Source organism: Stigmatopora nigra, chromosome 13, assembly GCF_051989575.1.
Source record: "Stigmatopora nigra isolate UIUO_SnigA chromosome 13, RoL_Snig_1.1, whole genome shotgun sequence".
In the NCBI taxonomy this organism is placed as follows: domain Eukaryota; kingdom Metazoa; phylum Chordata; class Actinopteri; order Syngnathiformes; family Syngnathidae; genus Stigmatopora; species Stigmatopora nigra.
Window position 1 is genome coordinate 9,169,113 of NC_135520.1, and position 19,590 is coordinate 9,188,702.

The 19,590-nt window shown below is 41.7% G+C and overlaps 4 protein-coding genes across 12 annotated transcripts; 2 read left to right on the top strand and 2 right to left on the bottom strand.

Moving 5' to 3' along the window:
• Positions 1–406: 406 nt before the first annotated feature.
• Positions 407–7,271, bottom strand: kdm1a (lysine (K)-specific demethylase 1a). 8 transcript variants are annotated; one of them, XM_077731094.1, is made up of 22 exons: positions 7,201–7,271; positions 6,656–6,692; positions 5,514–5,819; positions 5,238–5,403; positions 4,991–5,124; positions 4,819–4,897; positions 4,663–4,755; positions 4,314–4,420; positions 4,153–4,234; positions 3,967–4,061; positions 3,774–3,791; positions 3,252–3,394; positions 3,075–3,165; positions 2,864–2,998; positions 2,390–2,463; positions 2,193–2,304; positions 1,997–2,129; positions 1,726–1,913; positions 1,411–1,525; positions 1,195–1,322; positions 983–1,129; positions 407–913 (listed from the first exon to the last, which is right to left on the bottom strand). In XM_077731094.1, exons 2-22 carry the CDS (start codon positions 6,683–6,685, stop codon positions 710–712), a joined length of 2,580 nt encoding a protein of 859 aa, XP_077587220.1. In that variant the 5' UTR covers positions 6,686–6,692; positions 7,201–7,271; the 3' UTR covers positions 407–709. The 8 variants fall into 8 exon arrangements, with proteins under 8 accessions (XP_077587220.1, XP_077587217.1, XP_077587219.1 ...); XM_077731091.1 differs by having other exon boundaries at positions 5,205–5,403; XM_077731093.1 differs by having other exon boundaries at positions 5,238–5,406.
• A 164-nt stretch (positions 7,272–7,435) lies between these two features.
• Positions 7,436–10,041, top strand: tmem30b (transmembrane protein 30B). Of its 2 annotated transcripts, none has more exons than XM_077731105.1 (8): positions 7,436–7,544; positions 7,863–8,061; positions 8,369–8,476; positions 8,578–8,685; positions 8,791–8,881; positions 8,956–9,093; positions 9,167–9,373; positions 9,501–10,041. In XM_077731105.1, exons 2-8 carry the CDS (start codon positions 7,873–7,875, stop codon positions 9,677–9,679), a joined length of 1,020 nt encoding a protein of 339 aa, XP_077587231.1. In that variant the 5' UTR covers positions 7,436–7,544; positions 7,863–7,872; the 3' UTR covers positions 9,680–10,041. The 2 variants fall into 2 exon arrangements, with proteins under 2 accessions (XP_077587231.1, XP_077587230.1); XM_077731104.1 differs by having other exon boundaries at positions 7,526–7,608.
• A 323-nt stretch (positions 10,042–10,364) lies between these two features.
• On the bottom strand, positions 10,365–11,955 carry LOC144206254 (uncharacterized). Its single transcript, XM_077731106.1, has 6 exons — positions 11,700–11,955; positions 11,547–11,599; positions 11,383–11,457; positions 11,059–11,151; positions 10,750–10,846; positions 10,365–10,687 (listed from the first exon to the last, which is right to left on the bottom strand). The coding sequence occupies exons 1-6, from the start codon at positions 11,734–11,736 to the stop codon at positions 10,428–10,430; spliced, it is 615 nt and encodes a 204-aa protein (XP_077587232.1). The 5' UTR covers positions 11,737–11,955; the 3' UTR covers positions 10,365–10,427.
• Positions 11,956–12,445: 490 nt separating this feature from the next.
• Positions 12,446–18,694, top strand: wdr20a (WD repeat domain 20a). The gene is made up of 3 exons (XM_077731097.1): positions 12,446–12,738; positions 13,293–13,475; positions 14,194–18,694. Exons 1-3 carry the CDS (start codon positions 12,475–12,477, stop codon positions 15,529–15,531), a joined length of 1,785 nt encoding a protein of 594 aa, XP_077587223.1. The 5' UTR covers positions 12,446–12,474; the 3' UTR covers positions 15,532–18,694.
• Positions 18,695–19,590: the final 896 nt, after the last annotated feature.

Sequence of the window (19,590 nt, forward strand, 5' to 3'; positions counted from 1 at the left end):
GTGAGTTTTATGGTATTTTTACTGGCTGTTGTTCTCTTAATACAGTGTGATTAATAGTTGATTTATTTTGCTGCTAGTAAGTGACGTACATGCATTTAGAATTTCTATTTTTTTTACCCTGAGGCACATAGTTATCTTTGTTTTGGGTTGTGGAAATAGTTTATTTTTTCTGTATGTTGCTTGTATTTACAAGAAAAATGTTTAAGACCCTCGTACTGCAGAAATGTCAAAATAATAATGAATGCAAGAAAGGGTGATTGCATCTGACTAGTCTAATTTTGGTTTATTTTTCATTCTTTTCTAAATACAATTATGTGAATAGTATATATAAGTTGTATAGGTTTTCACGGCCAATATATTAAAATGTCATTTACTTATAGCAATTATATTGAAAGACAACTTCAAGTTGAGGTTTCATTTTTTTAATAAGAAAACAATAATTAAAAAAAAAAAGTAATGGCAGGGTTGAAATACATCAATGCCAAGAACAATTTGAATAAATCTTTTTCATACAAACTATACTACACTCTGCAACTTCACTGAGAACATGTCCGGCTACAGTTGAATGGCATTTTTAGTGTGAAGACTTCCTTCTGGCAGACTCGGACATATGAATAGATGAACTAAGTCCACGCTTCACAAATAAAACCACGTATTCCCCTTAAAGTCTTAAGGAATATCGCAGCGGGAAAAGTTTTCACTTTCACTTTCAGACTGTTGCTGTGGCGGGCTGAGCCTGAGGCGGATTGCTGGCGACGGTGGGCGTGGCCTGCCTGGGCAAAGTGTACATGGCGCCCAGGAACTGGTCGGCGATGCGTCCGGCTTCTCGAAGGCCGCTGAGGAGGGCGCCGTGCACGGTGGCCGGGTAATTTCGTATGGTGTGCTCCCCGGCGAAGAAGAGTCGAGGTACAGGCTGAAAAAGACGATTCAGGGTAAGTGACATGGCGCCGTCAGATTTTTTTGTTTTGTCTTATGTCCTCACCTGCGAGGCTCCTGGGATGGCGGGACCCGGCGTGATGGGTTGAGCCATCAGATCATAGTCGTTCCCCGAAGAGCCGGCCGCCACGTACGAATAGGACCCCCGTGCCCACGGGTCAGCTCGCCAACGTGTCACCACCGTCTCCTTGGGCTGTGGCAGGGGTGAACAGGGTCATGAATATGTTCTTTATATGCAGCGGGCCTAAATTGGCGAACCTGAGGCACAGCACTGCTCCCAAAGATCCCCTTGAGGATGGCCAGGCAGCGTCCCACGATGACGTCGTCGCTGATGTTCTCCATGATGCCGGCCGCCTCGCCAGCCATCAGAGCAAGCAGGATAGGAGCTGAAGGAGAATGAGTCAGACTTATTGGTTCCTTGGGATAAAAAGCGATCGGACGTCTGACACCACCAACGGACAACTAGCTAGTCACCTTTGTAGAGGTTCCAGAAGAGGAAGAGCTCGCCCCGACTAGCCGTGGTGGATCCCACGTGACCAAACAGGTTGACGCTAGGGTCCCAGAACACGCGGTCGAAACACAACACCACCTTGCAAAGAAAAAAGAACTCTCAGGAAAATATGCAAGTATTTCCTACGAGACCTTCCGTGTGAGCTCCATCTGCTGACCACATCAGGCTTTGCAACACATTGCAGCAAAACAAGCATTTCAAGGCAAGGCCACATAGTCGAGGTCAACACACCAATGTCACTGCGGAAGACGAAGGCAATCCAAGCTCCTCCCACTCACCTTGTTGAGATTCCCAAAGCCCATCCTCTGTATGGCGGAAGTCTTCCACTCGGGCAGCGGCGGCACAAACTGCACAGCGGGCGGCTGCTGCTTGAGCACGCCGAGCGGCAGGGTGCACAGGACGGCGTCGCACTTGTAGATGAACGTCTGTGTGGCCGAGCGCGTGTTGACGGCGATGACCTCGCAGCCTAGAGGAGGAAAAAAAAAAGAGAAAGAAAAATCAGTCAACAAACCCCGCCGAGGCTTTGCAATTGGGATGAAAGCCACTCACCGGAAGCCGTATAGCGAACTTGCCGCACCGCTGTGTTGAGTTTGATGTCCAATCCCTCCGCCAGAGCCACTGGCACGCACGAGTAACCGTTTCTCACGGTCAAGTGGCTGCCAGTGAACTCAAAGTCGTCATCCTGTGGACAGATGTCACTAGTGAGCCGAGCAGCGTACGTTTTCCCCCATTTAAAAGCCCTTACCTGATCCCAGTGTTTGAGGGAGAGGGTGGAAAGGGGAGTGGCATTGGCAAACTCTAAATTGGCAAAGTGCCAGTCAAGTATCTGGCGGTCTCTGGAGGACAGGTAGACGTCACTGTGGATGCAAAAAGGAATATGAAAATTAAAAAAAGGGGGCAAAAACAATACACTTTTGAAGAAGTGTTGTTTAAATTGCTCACCTGGGTGGGTTGGCCTCAAGCTCCTGAAGTTTCTCCTCCAGTTTTCCCTGTTGCTCCTGCAACTCGTCATATTCCTGCACAAGACGCAACATGCTAATAATACATCTCTCTCTCTCTCAGGCATTAAACCACTTAAACATAGCCTGTCTGCTTTACTAAGATAGCGTTGCATTAAAATGATCCCTTGCTACCAATTATGACCGTGAGGAAATCTAATTGTGTCTCAAAGTAGCAGCGGATATGTCCAATGTGGACAGGCGGCGTGTCATGTAAAGCCACAGCGGCCCGTTTGGAAAGAGTTTCCTTCTGTAACGCAAGTGGGGGAACGTCATAATTGAAGCCTCGGTGCAGACATCTCGAGTTTCCGTGTCGCTGGAGAATCTGTCGGCGTCGCCGGGACAAAAATTCCCACGGGTGCATGCCTAACAAGTGTGTATAATGTGTGTGTGTGTCTGTGTGTGTCTGTGAACTCACTTTGCAGAGTGACGTCAGGTCTCTATGTTTACTCTTCACCAGGAACTCGGCAGTAATATCTCGAGGAGGTTTGACGTCGCTGGCTTCTTTGAATTGTTGGTGAAGCTCCTTTACTCGCTCCTTGGTGGACACCATCTTGGATGGAGGGGAAAAAAAAAGGTCAGCATTGCATAGAATCATTTTTTTTTTTGGAGTTTGTGAAGTTCCTTACCTTATTAAGAAGATCTCGCAGCTCTTCTTGTGTCTTCACAATTTTATTCCAGTGTTCTATCTGCTCATCCTTAACATGTTTTTCCTGCAGTCTAAACCAATGAACGTTGTTAGGTGATGTCCAGAAGTATAGAATGTATTCTTGCTAATGTTACTTAGTGTTGAGTAGAGTACTCACTGTATAACCACTTCTAGTGCCTGTCCCAAAGAGACGGGCTTATTATTGAGGAAATTAAAGTCCAGCTGATGGCTGAGGAAGGAGGTGGCCTCCAGCAATCTGTTAAATTCCTGCTCCACCATCTCATCTTTCTCTTTGGGCACCTGGAAATGCAAAAAGAAACATCTATCAAATTGGCCAACAAGGTATTTATAATAAGATATTCAATTTCGATAAAATGTAAGTCATTTGACTATTAATATTTTCACACAATTGGTTTATCTTCTAAATAAAGGTACCCTAACTTCTGAGGGATTCATTAGTGTTACTTAATTAAGGCTATGTTCAATTTTGTAGTTATCTTGAAATATTTCTCATTTGTTGCAATTATATCCTTTTATCTATTGTCAAAAATGTACAATAATAAATAGCTTAGACTACTCAAAAAAAAGGAGACCCCCACCAAAGTGAGAAGGGAAAGTGTGTTCCTTAATATTTCATATTTAGTATAACAGAAGATGATATAAGTAAACCAATACATACACTAGTGCATCGTTCACCCTTAAGTTGTTCAGCAGGTGCCCAAACAGGAGGGAAGGAAAAAGAGAGAACATATTAGGTGGAATTTTAAAAAGATATATATGTATACGTAAAATGAAGTAAAAAATGAATTGAATTTAAACATAGTTTTGCAATTCCATGATCTGCTTCTTACATTAAAGCTGGTCATACTCACAGCTTGTCCATTGGCTTCATATAGGGGACACTTCTGTTTAATCTTAGCCAACTCCATGTTAACCTGCTTACTGACAACTGCCATGGGATTCCCTCCTATTTAAACACAGACCAAATAAAGTGCAATATTTATAAACAGCAGCGCCCCTTATCACATTTTGAAGTAAAACGGGTGACTCAATCATACCCAGGCCCGTCACCACCATGGCGCCGAGATCGGCGACGTAGTTGCCTTTCCTAAATGTGGCCACCCTGCCGCCAACGCGGTCCTTAAAAGAGAAAATTCCAACAGTGAGACACAAAAATATGAAATTTAAGACCCAAATGAGAATTGTACAGTTTACACACCCTGGCTTCTAATACTGTGACGTCCATTCCGAAGCTCTGTAGCTGGCGGGCTGCGGCCAAGCCTGAAACCCCTCCGCCAATCACGATCACCTTTCCTGTTTTCTTGGCTGAAATTCAATCAGATGTATTTTCAAAGATTGCAAATGAACACAAACATTTGAGACTGGATGATGTGAATTTTTGTTTGATTTTTTTAGGGGACCGTCTCTATTCCTGCATCAAATACATTCATGTATTCAATAATATTGAACTTTTCCTTCGCTTTTATCAAAAAGATTCTTCTTAATAGGTGGTGCATGTCCCTTTAAATGGAATGTCATCACATTGTTAGTCTATTATGTGAACTCACTTGGTAAAGTCTTGACCCTTTTGTAAATTCCAAAGTTGATAAGCCCGTGTCGTTCCAGGTAGCTGTGTATTCTATGGACCAACACGGCGTCACCTGAAAGTATACAAAGAAGTTGAAATGAAGCAAAAAAGAAAGGCATTCCATTATTCTTCTTACTATTGTATGGAGCTTCGAGTTGCTGTGCGGTGATCTCAAAAGTCAGCTGGATTTTGGGGTTGTCCAGCCACAGTTGGAGCTAAAAGGGGATTAAACAGAAAAAAACACCATAAGTATGACTATAGATTTGTATTTTTTGAAGAGTAGGCCAAGTGGAGTTAGGCACACTTACTGTGCGGTTACGGATGTATAGGAAGACCTTTTGGGTCTGCTGGGGGCCGCTAATGATGTCAGGGAAGCAAGCAGCTTCTTGGGATGTCATGCGGTCGTGGGGGAGACGACTCTGAAAAGCAGCGCCTTCCACACCTGATTACGAACATAGTCTGTCAAATGTCTGGATTGACCAAAGGGCACTACAACAAAACAAGTACTTTTTTGTCCATCACCTGGCAGTCCTTCCAGACGAAGGCAAGACTCACCAGACGGTTCCTCGGGTTCACTATCGTTCTCCTCTTCCGGCGGAGGGGCGGGTGGCGGGATGACCTGCTTGCGTTCTTTCTCCGCCTTGGCGTTGCGCTCCTCCTCGGAGTAATATTCGTCCTCAGACAGATTGGCCAGGCTCTCGTCCATCTCGCGGTACTCCACCTGCAACAGTAAGCACAATAAAAGCAACATTAAAACCTGCATTTCTCCAAGACCACACGGACACATTTTTCAACGGACTTTCGCCAACGCCGAAATTCTATAATGTTTACCTTTTGCCGCTTACGCCGGCTGGTCCGGCGGACTTCGGCCGAGTCCGGATCAAGCACGCCGGGGCCTCCTCCGCCTCCCTGATGAGGCAGAGGGGCTCCCGCCGACTCACCGCTCGGGGACGACCTCTCCTTCTTCTTGACGTCCGCAGGTCCCGCGGTTGAGACCGAAGCGGCCGTCGGGCCGTCAGCGCTCTGCGTCCTGTCCCCGCCTCCCGCCGCGCCCGCCGAGGATGACGAGGATGAAGACGAGGACCCGGCATCTGCCTTCTTACTTGACAACATGATGGAAGATGTTGGAGGCCTCTCCTGTTGAGGGCACAAAAGATCAACCGAGGTACAAAATGCTTCATTCGCCATGTTGAATGCATCAAAATGGTAGCACAGTGAATCCTTGCCAGTGGTAAATTTTGCAAAATGGCGTGTCCAAGTTGATGCAAAAACAAATAATACATTGAATAAATGACAGTCAGTGAAATGTGACAATTCAAAGCTAGTTCTCCCACTTTAAATGAAATCAGTTGCTGTCAATGGCGAGCAAAGAGTTACTAGTATTATCTTTCTACCAAAAATTGACATATTTTCTTTAAAAAATGATTAAAAACAGATATAACTAAAATCATGGTGCATTTTTTATCAAAGGGGTCAAGGTTTAAACTGCCTATTATCAAACATTTTAGGGTTGTTTATATACTAAGAAGATTTTGGGTTGTTGGTGAAGGTTCACTTTACTATAAACTAAAAATGATAACTTGTGACTGTGATCTACTGCAAACAACAACAAAAAAATATCTTGTTTGTGAATTAATGCATCTAGTAGTGCAGTCAACTCATTGGTGGCCACTGACAGCAATAAACATCTTATTTTTTAACAGATCCAAGTAGGTTGAACGTCCATCACCGTCATTGGCAGAGAATTGTGATCATTCACTTCCACCTTTCCCATATTGTGTAGATTGGACATCTATTGGCGTCATCGAAAGCTAATTCCCTGTTTAGTGTGTTATAACATGCGTATTACCAGCACCCAGTGCCACCAAACACATAAAAATCTTGATGGATTAAGTGGCGTGATTCGTGCGTGGATGTCATGGTTTATGATCAAAATGGATGCTCTGTGATACAATAATTTGGTCTTGTTTTACCCATTTCTCCGTGCACCTGGTTATATCCATTCAAACGCTGAAGAGATGAAGACAGAACCAGAATAATCAGGATCACCAACAAAAGTGGCCTTTAGCAAAACAATCAAAAATTCGGCTTGGATAAAAAAAATAAGTAGAAATCATTGTTTTATAGTTTATGGGCATTTTTGATTCATCATTGCCTTCTTTTGTGGACACAACGCTAGCAATGACTACAATAATCGCATTTAGTAGACTAATTTAGCTCCCGATCTTCAAAATTAACTCAAGGCTACATTCATAACAATACCAGGTTTTAGTGAAATTAACTGAATTGTGATAGATCCAGCAGATCTTATTAATATGACATTCCCGTCTTGCAAAATATGACCAGGCTACACTAGCTGCTAACAATGAGACCGGCTAGCAGTCACGTAAAAAGGGGGCGATCGCCCGCCCCCCAAAGAGATCACCCGCGATCATGTGGCGGAAATATGTTAGGTACATCATAAAAAGCAATTTGATGATTAAATATATTTATGGATGATGATTAATATGAAAATTACCTCGCAATCCCCCGCAGATGTCAACACAAAGAACGCACAGTGCTTGGAGACAACGCTGCTGCCAAAGAACTCGATACTGATTGGCTGAAGCGAGGGTTGGCCAAAACGTAATATTAATTTGATTGGCTAATAATTCGATCAGTTAAACCCGCCATAGAAGAATATTTGGCGGTACATCTGATCTCAGGTCTGCCAATTTGGATGCATGCCTATACAAATACATAAATCTGGGTTATCTTGCCGATCCCAGGTCTGCAACGACGAGCGCCTGAAGAGTCAGTCGGACGTCATTAGAAGGAAACAACAGGCGTGGTTGAAGACAAGGAAGAAGACGACAGGTAAAGGTGAGCCACTCTGTGTTGCTACTAAAAAGATTGACATTTTCGTCGCCATTTCATCCGTCTATGTGTAAGTAAACAACACCAGCTTAAACAGGTCTTTATTTAAGAGCAATTTCTCCTAAGCGATGGTTGATCTATCATCTTTATTGTGTGCTGTGTGATTGTTTACATAAAGTTGATGTTGCTGCTGCTCAGTCTAGTTAAATCACTTCTTTTTTTTAAGATATACCATCTAGATTTGATTAATATTCACAACTTTTTCCAAATACTTAATGGCTGCGATAGGAAACACAAAATACTGATCATTAGTTTGCACCTCAGGGCATAGGAGATGGTGAACGAAGAGAACGAGTCGGTCAACCGGCCTGACAACACGGCCTTTACCCAGCAGAGGCTTCCAGCTTGGCAGCCTATGCTCTCTGCCGGCATTGTCATTCCTGGCTTTGTCCTCATCGGTTTGGCCTTCATTGGCATCGGAGTTGCCCTTCTTATCACATCACGTAGCATCCAAGTATTGGAGGTAAGAAGTTTTATTTCAACCCTGATTAATAGCATCAAACTCGAGGCCCACCCAGGTATACAATCATTTAATTTGTCAGGTTTTTGTATCTAAGGTTTAATATAGATCACCTTCCAATTAAAAGTATATTTAAAGTATAGTCTGCCATTGACTCAGAGTCAAAACATATATGTGCAGTATAAAAAAAAAGGCAGAGTTTCAACACTACACACTCTTGACCTTTCAGAGGTGTAGCGTGAGTAATTTGGTACACGGTTAGTTCATGAATAAATAATGAGCCTTTTGTTGTTTTCTCGATTTCTCACAGCTTGACTACACGGGTGTTGAGCCAAACTCTCCATGTTCATCTTGCTTGGACCCTGCCGTGAGCAACTGTGTTTGTACTCTACAGTTTTCCATCAACAGACTCTTTGAGGTAGTTAATTGAAAAAAAAAAGATGTTGAATCGCACAAAAAGAGCAAGGTAGTCAAATACTGATATATCTGCCTTTTTCTGGGTGAATTTTTCTCTTACAGGGGCCAGTGTTCTTGTATTATGGCTTATCTAACTACTACCAGAACTACAGAAGGTACGGCGTCTCCAGAGACGATAGCCAGCTTTTCGGAGACCTAACATACTTCAAGGTGAGTGAAATCATTCTATTTTACTTCATTCACATGAACTCAGTATATGAGTTTTTTGATTAAATAACAAAACAAATGATTTTTCATCTTTTTGTCTTTCCCAAGGAACCTTTCGATCAATGTGCGCCCAACCGATTTGACGCCAACAACAGACCGATTGTGCCGTGTGGTTCCATAGCAAACAGCATGTTTTCCGGTACTAACTTTTCATCTGGATTTTCTTGTCAAAGGATTTTTCATTGAATCCCATTTTCCTTTGTTTCCCGGAAGACACGTTCAGGCTGTTTCAGATCGTGAACGGCCAACGGAAGACCGTGCCCTTGGATGGGAAAGGGATTGCTTGGTGGACAGATTACAATGTTAAATTCAGAAACCCCAGCATCACACCCTTGAGGAATGCATTCAATGGTTAGTATGCTTTTCTCGCATCTGTATGACCTGTCAATGGTTGTCCGGGTTCTAATTTGAATTTGAATTGCAGGTACTGTAAAGCCACCATTGTGGACCAGGCCGGCTTACGAGCTGGACACCACAGACCCCGCAAATAATGGCTTCATCAATCAAGATTTCCTGGTGTGGATGCGAACGGCAGCGTTGCCGGATTTCCGCAAACTCTACCGGCGGATCACCGAGGGGGATTACGCCGATGGTCTCCCGGCAGGAAACTATTCCCTGGAAATCTCTTATAGTATCCTTGTCTATGTAATAGAAACTGGGAGCCAGTGGCAGCCAAAACAGTGGTTGATTACTTGATTAAGGAGGCTTTTATTATCCTGTATTTCCTGTATTTCTTTAACCCTCATCCCCCCTCCCAGACTATCCCGTGCAGAGTTTCAAGGGAAGAAAGAAGGTGGTTTTCAGCAACGTATCTTGGATGGGGGGCAAGAACGAGTTCCTGGGTATCGCCTACTTGGTGATTGGCTCAATGTGCCTGGTCATGTCGGTGGTCATGCTAGTTGTCTACGCCAAATTCAAGTTCCCTGAGGAGGAATGAGCAAGTACTATATTTAAAAATGTAATGGCTCATTCCTTAAAGCCAAAATTACAACAATAATGTTAAGTCTCTATGGACAGTTTTGAATGTTCTCTATGATGAATCTTCTACTTTGAAGGCAGATTTGGATAGATAAGTTACATTTAAATACTTTATATTTTATGTGTGAAAATTCATTATCTAACAGGTCTTTTCCTCAGGGTGCTTTGTTTGTTTTAATGTAGTTTTTATGCCAAAGGAATTCTCATTTAAAATAAAGTCATATACATAGTTAGGTTGTTACATTAAAGCAAAACAACTAAAACTGTTAGAAAAGTGTTGGAATTTTTATTCTTGGAATAAAATACAAAACTTCTCCAAAATGTAAACTTATTATTGTGACATACACATCCGTGTTTGCTCAATTTCTGATGTAATGAAGATTTTCACTGAATATTAAATACTATATTTCAAACAATATTAAAGCCCTTTAACTCACGGGCTCACAATTCGCCTCCATTAGTGTTGTTTTTGTTTTTAAGCAACAGAACAGAACACAAACATGGGCATAATAAATCTATACTTGCAGTCAGAAATGTTTTATCCTCATTACCAGTAGTTAAATTATAAACGGTTAGCTCCTAACCTCATGAATAATATATTCTCATGTAACAAATCAGTTAGTACAATGAAAAGAGTGCAAAAAAACTATATTGCAATTTATTCGACCAAGATCCATTTAGCATCTTAATGATGCAGAATGTCCTTCTCACTCTTCTTCCATTTGAACCACACATGGCCTCTTTCTTTGGGTCATTCCATCCACTAAAGGTGCATTCATCTTCCTTTTGAACACCGTTTGAAGGTTACACGGCACAGGCGACCTCTCTAAGAAACTCTCGAGCATTGCGTCACCATGAAATTGAACGCTGGTCAGCTCTCCGCTATGCTTAGACATCCAAACTGCAGAGGCCTCCACACATTTCATGTGCACATCCAGATGATGACACTCCTGCTCTCTTGCTGCATCTGTAGATTTAAAAGCATTGAAAGGAGAAGGAAAGATAAAAGGGTGGTGGTGTGATTATGACCTCCTTTTCCATGCTGCCTGGTTCGCCTGCTCGTGGCGCCGGAATCTGTGATGATGTCATCAGAGTCCTCCGAGCTCCCGTCATACGGGTCCAGAAACTACAATGGACAATATACTTTGTTAGTATCAATGTCTCAGTGGTGATTTATTTTAAACTTCCTATCTGATTGTTTTGCCAATGCCGAGGTAAGTTATGCTGTTATGTTTTGAGTAGACACCCTTCAAAAATATGCGTTATTTAACACAAGTGATGGTGGTTTGCCAACATTTGTAACAAATTCCTTTGCAGTCTGCCTTTTATTCATCTTACCATGGAGTAAAAGCCTCGCCGTCCAGCAGCTCCATGACGTAGCGGCGACGCCATACTTAAACTGTCACTTTCAGGAACGCTGCTCACACATTCCTGCCTCACATTTAAGAAGTTTTTATATAGTATGTTCATATCGTGACTGGCTGAAGGTGACCAAACCTTTTTTTAATACAAAAATTAAGTGCTTTTTAGTTGCAAAAGATTTTGGGCAACTCATTTACAAAGAAAAACATGATTTGAGGACCTTTCTGGGTTTTAATTAAGATCAATGACGATTTAGATTAAGATACAAGTGTATTTAATGGATTGCTGTGGTGCTAGTACCATTGTGGTGGTGTCTGAACTCCTTGGGCAATTTTCTGAGTCAGAATCAGTGCTGGATTCCACTTTACACATCTCCTAAAAACACAAACAACATTTCCTTAACTTACAAAAGTAACCTACATTATTTAAAAGCATCTAAGTAAGGGACAAGTGGATCACTTGACCTTATATTTGAAAGCAAGCTGCTCAACGGTGCTCGTTTGGTCAATGAGAGGACCTAATGGAAGGGATGGAAAAACAAGTTTTTGAGTGATGTGAAATTGGCTTTGTTGCGTCTACGTTAAAATATCAAGCTATATTTTCAGTCAAGTTATTACCTGGAATTGAACGTGGCCGTCTTCGCCTATTAACCATGTTGATGATTGATCCAGGTAATAGGGCGACTCATTTAAGTGATGCCACCGAATGTTGCCGTAATTCGGTTTGAGTCATCGCAAAAGAGGGCGTTATCAATTGGACACTGGCAAACAGGTGTTTTTTTCTTTATTCTCTACAACCGCGTTTATTTCATGCTTTTTATTGAAGAGATGTGCGAGTTATACTAAAATTCCCCGCACATTTTTTGAAATTTCCAAATGATTTTTTAAAAAATCTGTTCATACAACTTGATCATCCTTGAAATCAATTCCTTTTTCGCTCAACCCAAATTTATAGATATCACTTAATAAGATGTCTAATCCACGCTAAAATCAATGTATATAATATGGAAGAGCAACTAACGGTAATATTGCAACAATGAAATAATAATATTTTAGGTCCAAGTTAGTTTATTCAGGGATATTCTCTAAGATCTTCCTAACTCGGCAAAAACATGACGAATTTTATTATTTGAAATATTAGAGATACATTTTTGAAGTATTAAAAGTTTTAAAAGTGTAACTCAAACTACACGCTCCATTTATTATCATACAATGTTTATCAAACGGCACTGACACAAGATGGCCGACATGTGACGATCATCCTGATTGGCTCATAGCGCAAATTAAGCATCTAGCGTTATCTATATTGCTTTAAAAATGACATTGTCGCCCTCTTGTGGACGCTTACCTACCCTCCCCGGTGCGTAAGATCCGGCTTGGAGGAAAGGAATGAATGTTAATTTCAAAGATGGCGGCGGAGGGAGGAGGGAAGGAGATGAACGAAATCAAAACTCAGTTCACTACTCGGGAAGGCGTCTACAAACTCCTCACTCACTCCGAATACAGCCGTCCGAACAGAGTGCCTTTCAACGCGCAGGGATCCATTCCGGTCAAGGTCTCATTCGTCAACGTCAATGATCAGTCGGGCAATGGCGACAGGATCTGTTTTAATGTGGGCCGTGAACTCTACTTCTACATCTACAAAGGCGTCCGAAAGGTACCAGGCGATGACATAAAAAAACACGCACTCCCCGGTAGTTCCGTTTCTCGTTGACCCGATCCAATAGCCTCCCCTCCGGCATCTTGGCTCAACTCTAGCCGGCGAGTGACTTTCAAATGGAGCCAGCTGGCTAGTTAGCTCTGAGCTAACTAGTTAGCAGTGTGATTGACTTCTCTGCTACTTTAAGGCCGATGTTTTTCAGAGTTTTCAATATTGCTCGTCTTCATTTGTTGCTCCTTTATAGTTGTCACGTTGTTTAAAGTAACGATCTAAACAGTGTGTTTCTGATAGTGACAGTTCCCGTACCACCTGTCGACATCCCGGAGTCTGACAGGTGTCAACTGTGTTTTAGTATTGTATACTGTTTTTCACGAATAGAAAGATACTAAATGTCATTCTTTCATCGTGAGATGTGAAATCAAAATAACTCAAAAATAATGACTAAAAATATAATTGAGATCGCATTTGCATATGTTTACATTTTTGGCAAAATAACCATCAAAACATGGAAATGCCTGGTGTTAAGAAACGCCCCTTTCCCCCTCCTATAGGCCGCCGATCTGAGCAAACCCATAGAAAAGCGCATCTATAAGGGAACGCAGCCCACCTGTCATGATTTCAACCACCTCACAGCCACGGCTGAGAGCGTTTCGCTGCTGGTGGGTTTTTCTGGTGGACAATTGCAGCTCATCGACCCCATCAAGAAGGAGACCAGCAAGCTCTTCAATGAAGAGGTATGGAAAGCGTGTTGGGTTTTGAGAACCTTTTGGGGGGGGGGGGGGGGGGGGGCGTGTTGAACTCGTGTCAATTCATTGTGTTTATGGTATTTTTTTAATGACTTTAGTCAGTATTTTTAAACTTCCACCAATAGTTCTCCTAATTTAGATGTTCATCAACCATGATGGGTTTGGAAGCTAAATGTGGTAACTTTTTCCCCGTCCTAAACAGGTTTTAAAATTGAAAAAGCAGAAGCTCGAGGCTAAATTGTCTAACCTGTTTGTTAGGGAAGGGAGTTTTTTTTTTACAGAAAAATATACAGAAATAATAATTGGAAAACCCTTTCCCCCCCCTAAGTTGGGTTTGACAACTTTTTAAACTCAATTTATTATAGCAACAGGATTTCTAAAAATATATATATTTATGTTTCAATATTGTTTTCCCTACAATTACTGTTTTTTTAAATGGCATGCTGGAATATTAAACTATAAAAGAAATAGTCCCCACGTATGGATGCTTATTATTATTTTACGTGAGCAAATTTGACCTCAAAGTATTAAAACGCCCTCTTGTGGCTCTCACCAGCCGGTGTTGCATGCCTGAGTGTAAAGTCCCCAAAATAGCTCATTACTGATCTGCATTTTTCCACCATATCTGACACGTTTACATTTTCAAACTGCTTATCGTCCGGTGTCTATTTTCGGTCTTCTTCTCCCGGCTCTCCCCCTTCACCAGAGACTAATAGACAAGTCCAGGGTGACGTGCGTGAAGTGGGTTCCCGGTTCCGAGAGCCTCTTCCTGGTGTCGCACGCTAGCGGCAACATGTACCTTTACAACATGGAGCATGCATCGGGCACCGCGGCACCGCACTACCAGCTCCTCAAGCAAGGCGAAAGCTACTCTGTCCACACCTGCAAGAGCAAATCCACACGCAACCCGCTCCTCAAATGGACCGTGGGCGAAGGAGCCCTCAACGAGTTCGCCTTCTCCCCGGACGGCAAGTTTTTGGCGTGCGTCAGCCAGGACGGCTTCCTACGCGTTTTCAACTTTGACGCCGTGGAGCTACACGGCACCATGAAGAGCTACTTCGGCGGCCTGCTCTGCGTCTGCTGGAGCCCCGACGGCAAGTACATTGTGGCGGGCGGCGAGGACGATTTAGTCACCGTCTGGTCTTTCCTGGACTGCCGGGTGATCGCACGCGGTCACGGACACAAGTCGTGGGTCAGCGTCGTGGCCTTTGACCACTACACCACCAGCGTGGAGGAGAGCGAGCCGTTGGACTTTAGCGGTAGCGATGAGGACTTCCAGGAGCAGTTGGTCAATTCAGGGCGGGATCGGGCCAATAGCACGCATTCCCGGCTGTCCAAACGCAACTCCACTGAAAGCCGGCCTGTTAGCGTCACGTACCGCTTTGGCTCGGTGGGCCAGGACACTCAGCTGTGCTTGTGGGACCTCACCGAGGACATCCTCTTCCCGCATTTGCCTCTCTCGCGGACGCGGACGCACACCAATGTCATGAACGCCGCCTCCCCGCCTGCCGTCTCGGCTTCCGGAACCACCACCACCAGTACCACCACCACCACCAGTACCACCGCCGCCAACGGAAGCACCAACATGGCTCCCGGCGCAAACTCCATCTCAGCAACGCTCCCGCGTTCCAACAGCTTACCCCACCCCGCCGCCACAAATAACGCGAACAAGTCCGGCGGCGTGGTGGACGTCGCCGTGGCAACCGGTGGGGGTAAATTCGCCACGTTGTCGCTACACGAGCGTAAAGAACGCCACCACGAGAAGGACCACAAGCGAAACCATAGCATGGGCCACATCAGCAGTAAGAGTAATGACAAACTCAACGTGCTGACCAAGAACAAGGCAGACGCCGCCAAGACGCTGGGCACGCCGTTGTGCCCGCGCATGGAGGACGTGCCGCTGCTTGAGCCGCTCATATGTAAAAAGATAGCACACGAAAGGCTGACTGTGCTCATATTTTTAGAGGACTGCTTAGTGACTGCGTGTCAGGAGGGATTTATTTGCACATGGGCCAGGCCGGGAAAAGTGGTGAGTTCTTTTTAAACCCGGGCCGGTGGCGAGTCGTCGCGACCGACCATCCCGTAGCAATTCCTAGAAATGGGTTGCCTATCATATGGCCTTCCCCACCCCCAGCTGCTCTGATGCCAAAATCGCGAGAGATGATCCGTTTGTGTTGGCGCATCCTCGAGTGCAGTGTTTCCCAACCTTTTTTTTTTTTTTTTTTAGCCCAGACACGTTTTTTTGCTAAAAAAGGGGCACCCAAAAACTATAAATGATGTTTCCTAACAGGAATTCAATTCAGAATTAGGAGAGAGCGGAGTTGGTTGTCAAAATCTTTTGCTCTTCCTGTCATAAATTAGGCATGGATTTATGACAGGGGAGCTCAATATCTTTTTAGATCATTTTTTTCCTTGTAATTCATTATCTCTTAAGGATGTATTGACAATGTGACAATCATTCCAATTTTGGTGTTGACTGTAAAATGCTCTGGGATTGGTTGTCACCTAAATTTGTATTTTTTTTTTAATGGTAGGAATATTCTGAATGAAATTGAGTGTTTTTTTTTTTAAATAATCTTAATGGTGGAATATTACAAGAATACATTGTTGCCATTACATTGCAACAGGCATACAATGATTCTCATATTTTAATATGGATTTGAATCATTTTAAGAAGTAATGATCTCTTACCACAAAGTGATGTAATGGCAACACTGTAAACAATTGATCATTTCAACCCATGTCACAACAAACCCCGTTCTCCCCTATACGATAGAGAAGTCACCCCATGTGACTGAAATTCATATTTCATATTTTAAACATGCATTGCAGTATGAGCCCATTTGGATACTGCGTCTTTGTATGAAAGTATTTCAGTTCAATAATGCAGAATTGTAATGTCAACTCATACCAAACCCATTTTTGACTTTACAAAATTCCATTGAGCACCATTAAAACTTTAAAATATATTTATATTAAGCCTTAAGATAGTCCCAAAGCTTACAGTTGCCACACCAGAAAAAGAAATAAGCTTTGTGTCAAGCTCAACTGTGACAAATTTGGTTAAAGACACATTTCACACAAGATGTGCATTAGCTATTATTACATATATTAATATTCAGGATTCAAGTTAGAATACAAATTTGAGGGTTTCCTCCAGAGATTGCCAAATCCATTTTGTCCCTGTCAAAATAGATTGGACGTCTATTGCCGCAATGATGAATGATAAATGAGCATGTTTTTGAGTACTACATGCAATATGACTGTGATAACACTCACTGTGAACGCTTTTTTGGTTTTTTTTTAGCATAAATAACCAATCATTTTGAGACCACTTGCCAAAGTAACGTGGCTAAGGGGTTGGGAATCACTGCTTTGGCGCACCCATCATTCATGGCGCTCTGCTTATTTTTTTTTGTTGTTGCTCCGAACAATCTCGTATGCGCTTCCTCACATGCTCATAATTAATTCTAAAGAAAATGTACTTCCATGAAACTTACTGCAGGGTTTAGAGACGAGCTTAGGAAGAATCCCTTTGTTTTTTCACATTGAAAATGTCTCCTAATGCACAAATCAAAGAAAGTGTTGACATATGCATTCAAATACATCAACTATATTTTCAAGATGCGATATATGACATAGAAATTTAAAACTGGCACTTTTTTTTGGAGTATCAGCCCTCACTTTGACATCCAAAATGGCCATTTTTATCTCAATAATGATTTTTCCCCCCTTCTTCTATGTTTTATTGTCCTCACCAAAGCAAGACAGCTATCCTAATGGGACAATAATATAGTCGACAACACGATATATATGTTCTGCTGCTAAAGACAAAAAGTCCCGCAAAAAAGAAACAAGCTGGTTTTGAGTGTTCCAAGTTTTTCTTTAAAATTTTCTGCATATGAAAAAATTCCCTGCCTTTTTTTTTTTTTAGCTCAAACTCAATTGAGAAGGGTTGGACAAACAAACATGATCATGTCCAATTGGTTGATGGGTTTTAAGGGACAGACAACATTTCAAATCATGATTGCAAATCACTTTTTTTAAAGTCAAAGATAGGGAAAATATTTAAATAAAAAAAATGCCTTGTTGACATCCATTAGGATCTGTGTACCTTTTTTTCCTCATGATTAGGGCAAAAAAGACTATTTTTTGTGTTCATAAATGACTCAATTATCCTCCATTGGGGAAAAACAAGACATTTTTAGGTATGTGTCAAATTAAAAAGGTTGAATATAATATACTTCAACAAAGCCAGTCAAAAAATATTTAAAGCCATTGTCTGTCCCTTTTGACCAAAATCAACAAAAACGCAAAACATCCAACCACATCATCAACCTCGATCTATTCTGTTTTGTCAAAAAAAAACATCCTCATGTATCACAATAGGCATACCTCCCTTTTTTTTAAAGCATAGGAAAAAGGTTGCCCATGCCTTAAAGAGGAAGACAGCGTCAAGGGAAACAAAACAACAACAAAAAAGGTGCAATGTGGACTGTTGTTCTTATTACTGTATTTTTACTTTGTTAAAACATCATTCTCGTGTCAAAACTCACCCTGAGTGGATGGTTGCATAACACATTTTTTTTTTTTTTTTGGAAACTAGATGTGTAGCCTAGACTGCTCAGGGTTATTCAAAATTTAAGTAAAGCTTTTATTTTCATTTTTTTGGGATGATCAAGCGAGCATTTGGGAATGTTGCAACCAATTGCGTTTGTCTTACACAATGACTTTTGCACTGATTTTTTTTTTTTTTGTATTCTTACTACTACTACTACTAGTACTACTCTATTGGAACAAACAAAAAAAAATCCCACTCCCCCCAAATAGCTGAAAACTGGATGCTGCAATTAGTCTTTTTCAACAAAAAGAAAAAAAGTTTGCACTTAAGTTTATTAGATGATTAAAGAAAATGGCTTTACATGTTTTTGTGCTGTGCTCACCACTCACAGATGGCTAATACATTATTAGTTAGAGAGAAAAAAAACTATTAAAATCCTTTATCTATTGAGCATTTATTTTAATATTTGGTTCAGATTGAAATGTGCTATGTGTCATACTGTCTATTGTCATTGATTTGATGATGGGGACGGTTGGGGAGGACAAATTTAACATTTCTTTTGGGCAAAGTTTTGCCATGGATAGTTATATTTCTAAAGCCTAAAGTATACATATTAATATTAAAAAATAATCTTGAGTACACTGTTTCCATTGTCTGTGTGTTTTGGCTATCAAAATGAGTCCGTAAAATACTTTTTTTTTTTTCATTTTGAGTATTTGTATCTGCTTTCATAAACAAATATTTAGCTCCTAAATGTGGTTTTTAACACTTTTCTTAAATATGTTGAACCAGTTTAGCAAATTGGTTAATAATTTCTTTTAATATTTTTATTCATCAGTCATAAAATAATAATTTAACTTATAAAATACTTTATAAAATACTTTTTTTTTCATTTTCAGTATTTGTACATGCTTTATAAACAAATATTTAGTTCCTAAGTGTGTTTTTAACACTTTTCTTAAATGTTTAACTACTTTAGCAAATTGTTTAATTTCTTTTTAAATTTTTTTATTCATCAGTCAGAAAATAATACCTTAATTTATAAAGTACTTTATAATTTTTTTTCATTATAGGTACTTGTTTCATAAACAAATATTTGTTTTTTGAACACCTTAAATATGTTTAACCCCTTAAGCAAATTGGTTAATAGACTTCTTTATAGGACTAGGTGTTAAATATCCCTTAATATTCAGCACATCAATTGACAGTGATTGGAGATATCGTCTTACATGGGGTGGGATTTGGCTAGGATCACGTGGTGCCACCTGCACGCCACATCATCAGTTGTTTGCCCCACACGTCATTGGGTGTTTCGGCCACTTATAACAAGACACCCTCTGCAGAGGTTGGCCCACCACAGGATGATCAGCCCCGGGTGTGTGGCGCAAGGTGGAACCACGCGATCAATTGGCAGCCCATGTTGCATCCTTACGTTTCAGCCACAGCCAGTGACTGCTCCGTTCCGCTGCAGTGGCAAGTTCTTTAATTGCCTTCCGTTGGGCCTGCCCCCTAATCCCTACTTCCTTCAGGAGCCTTGTGGTG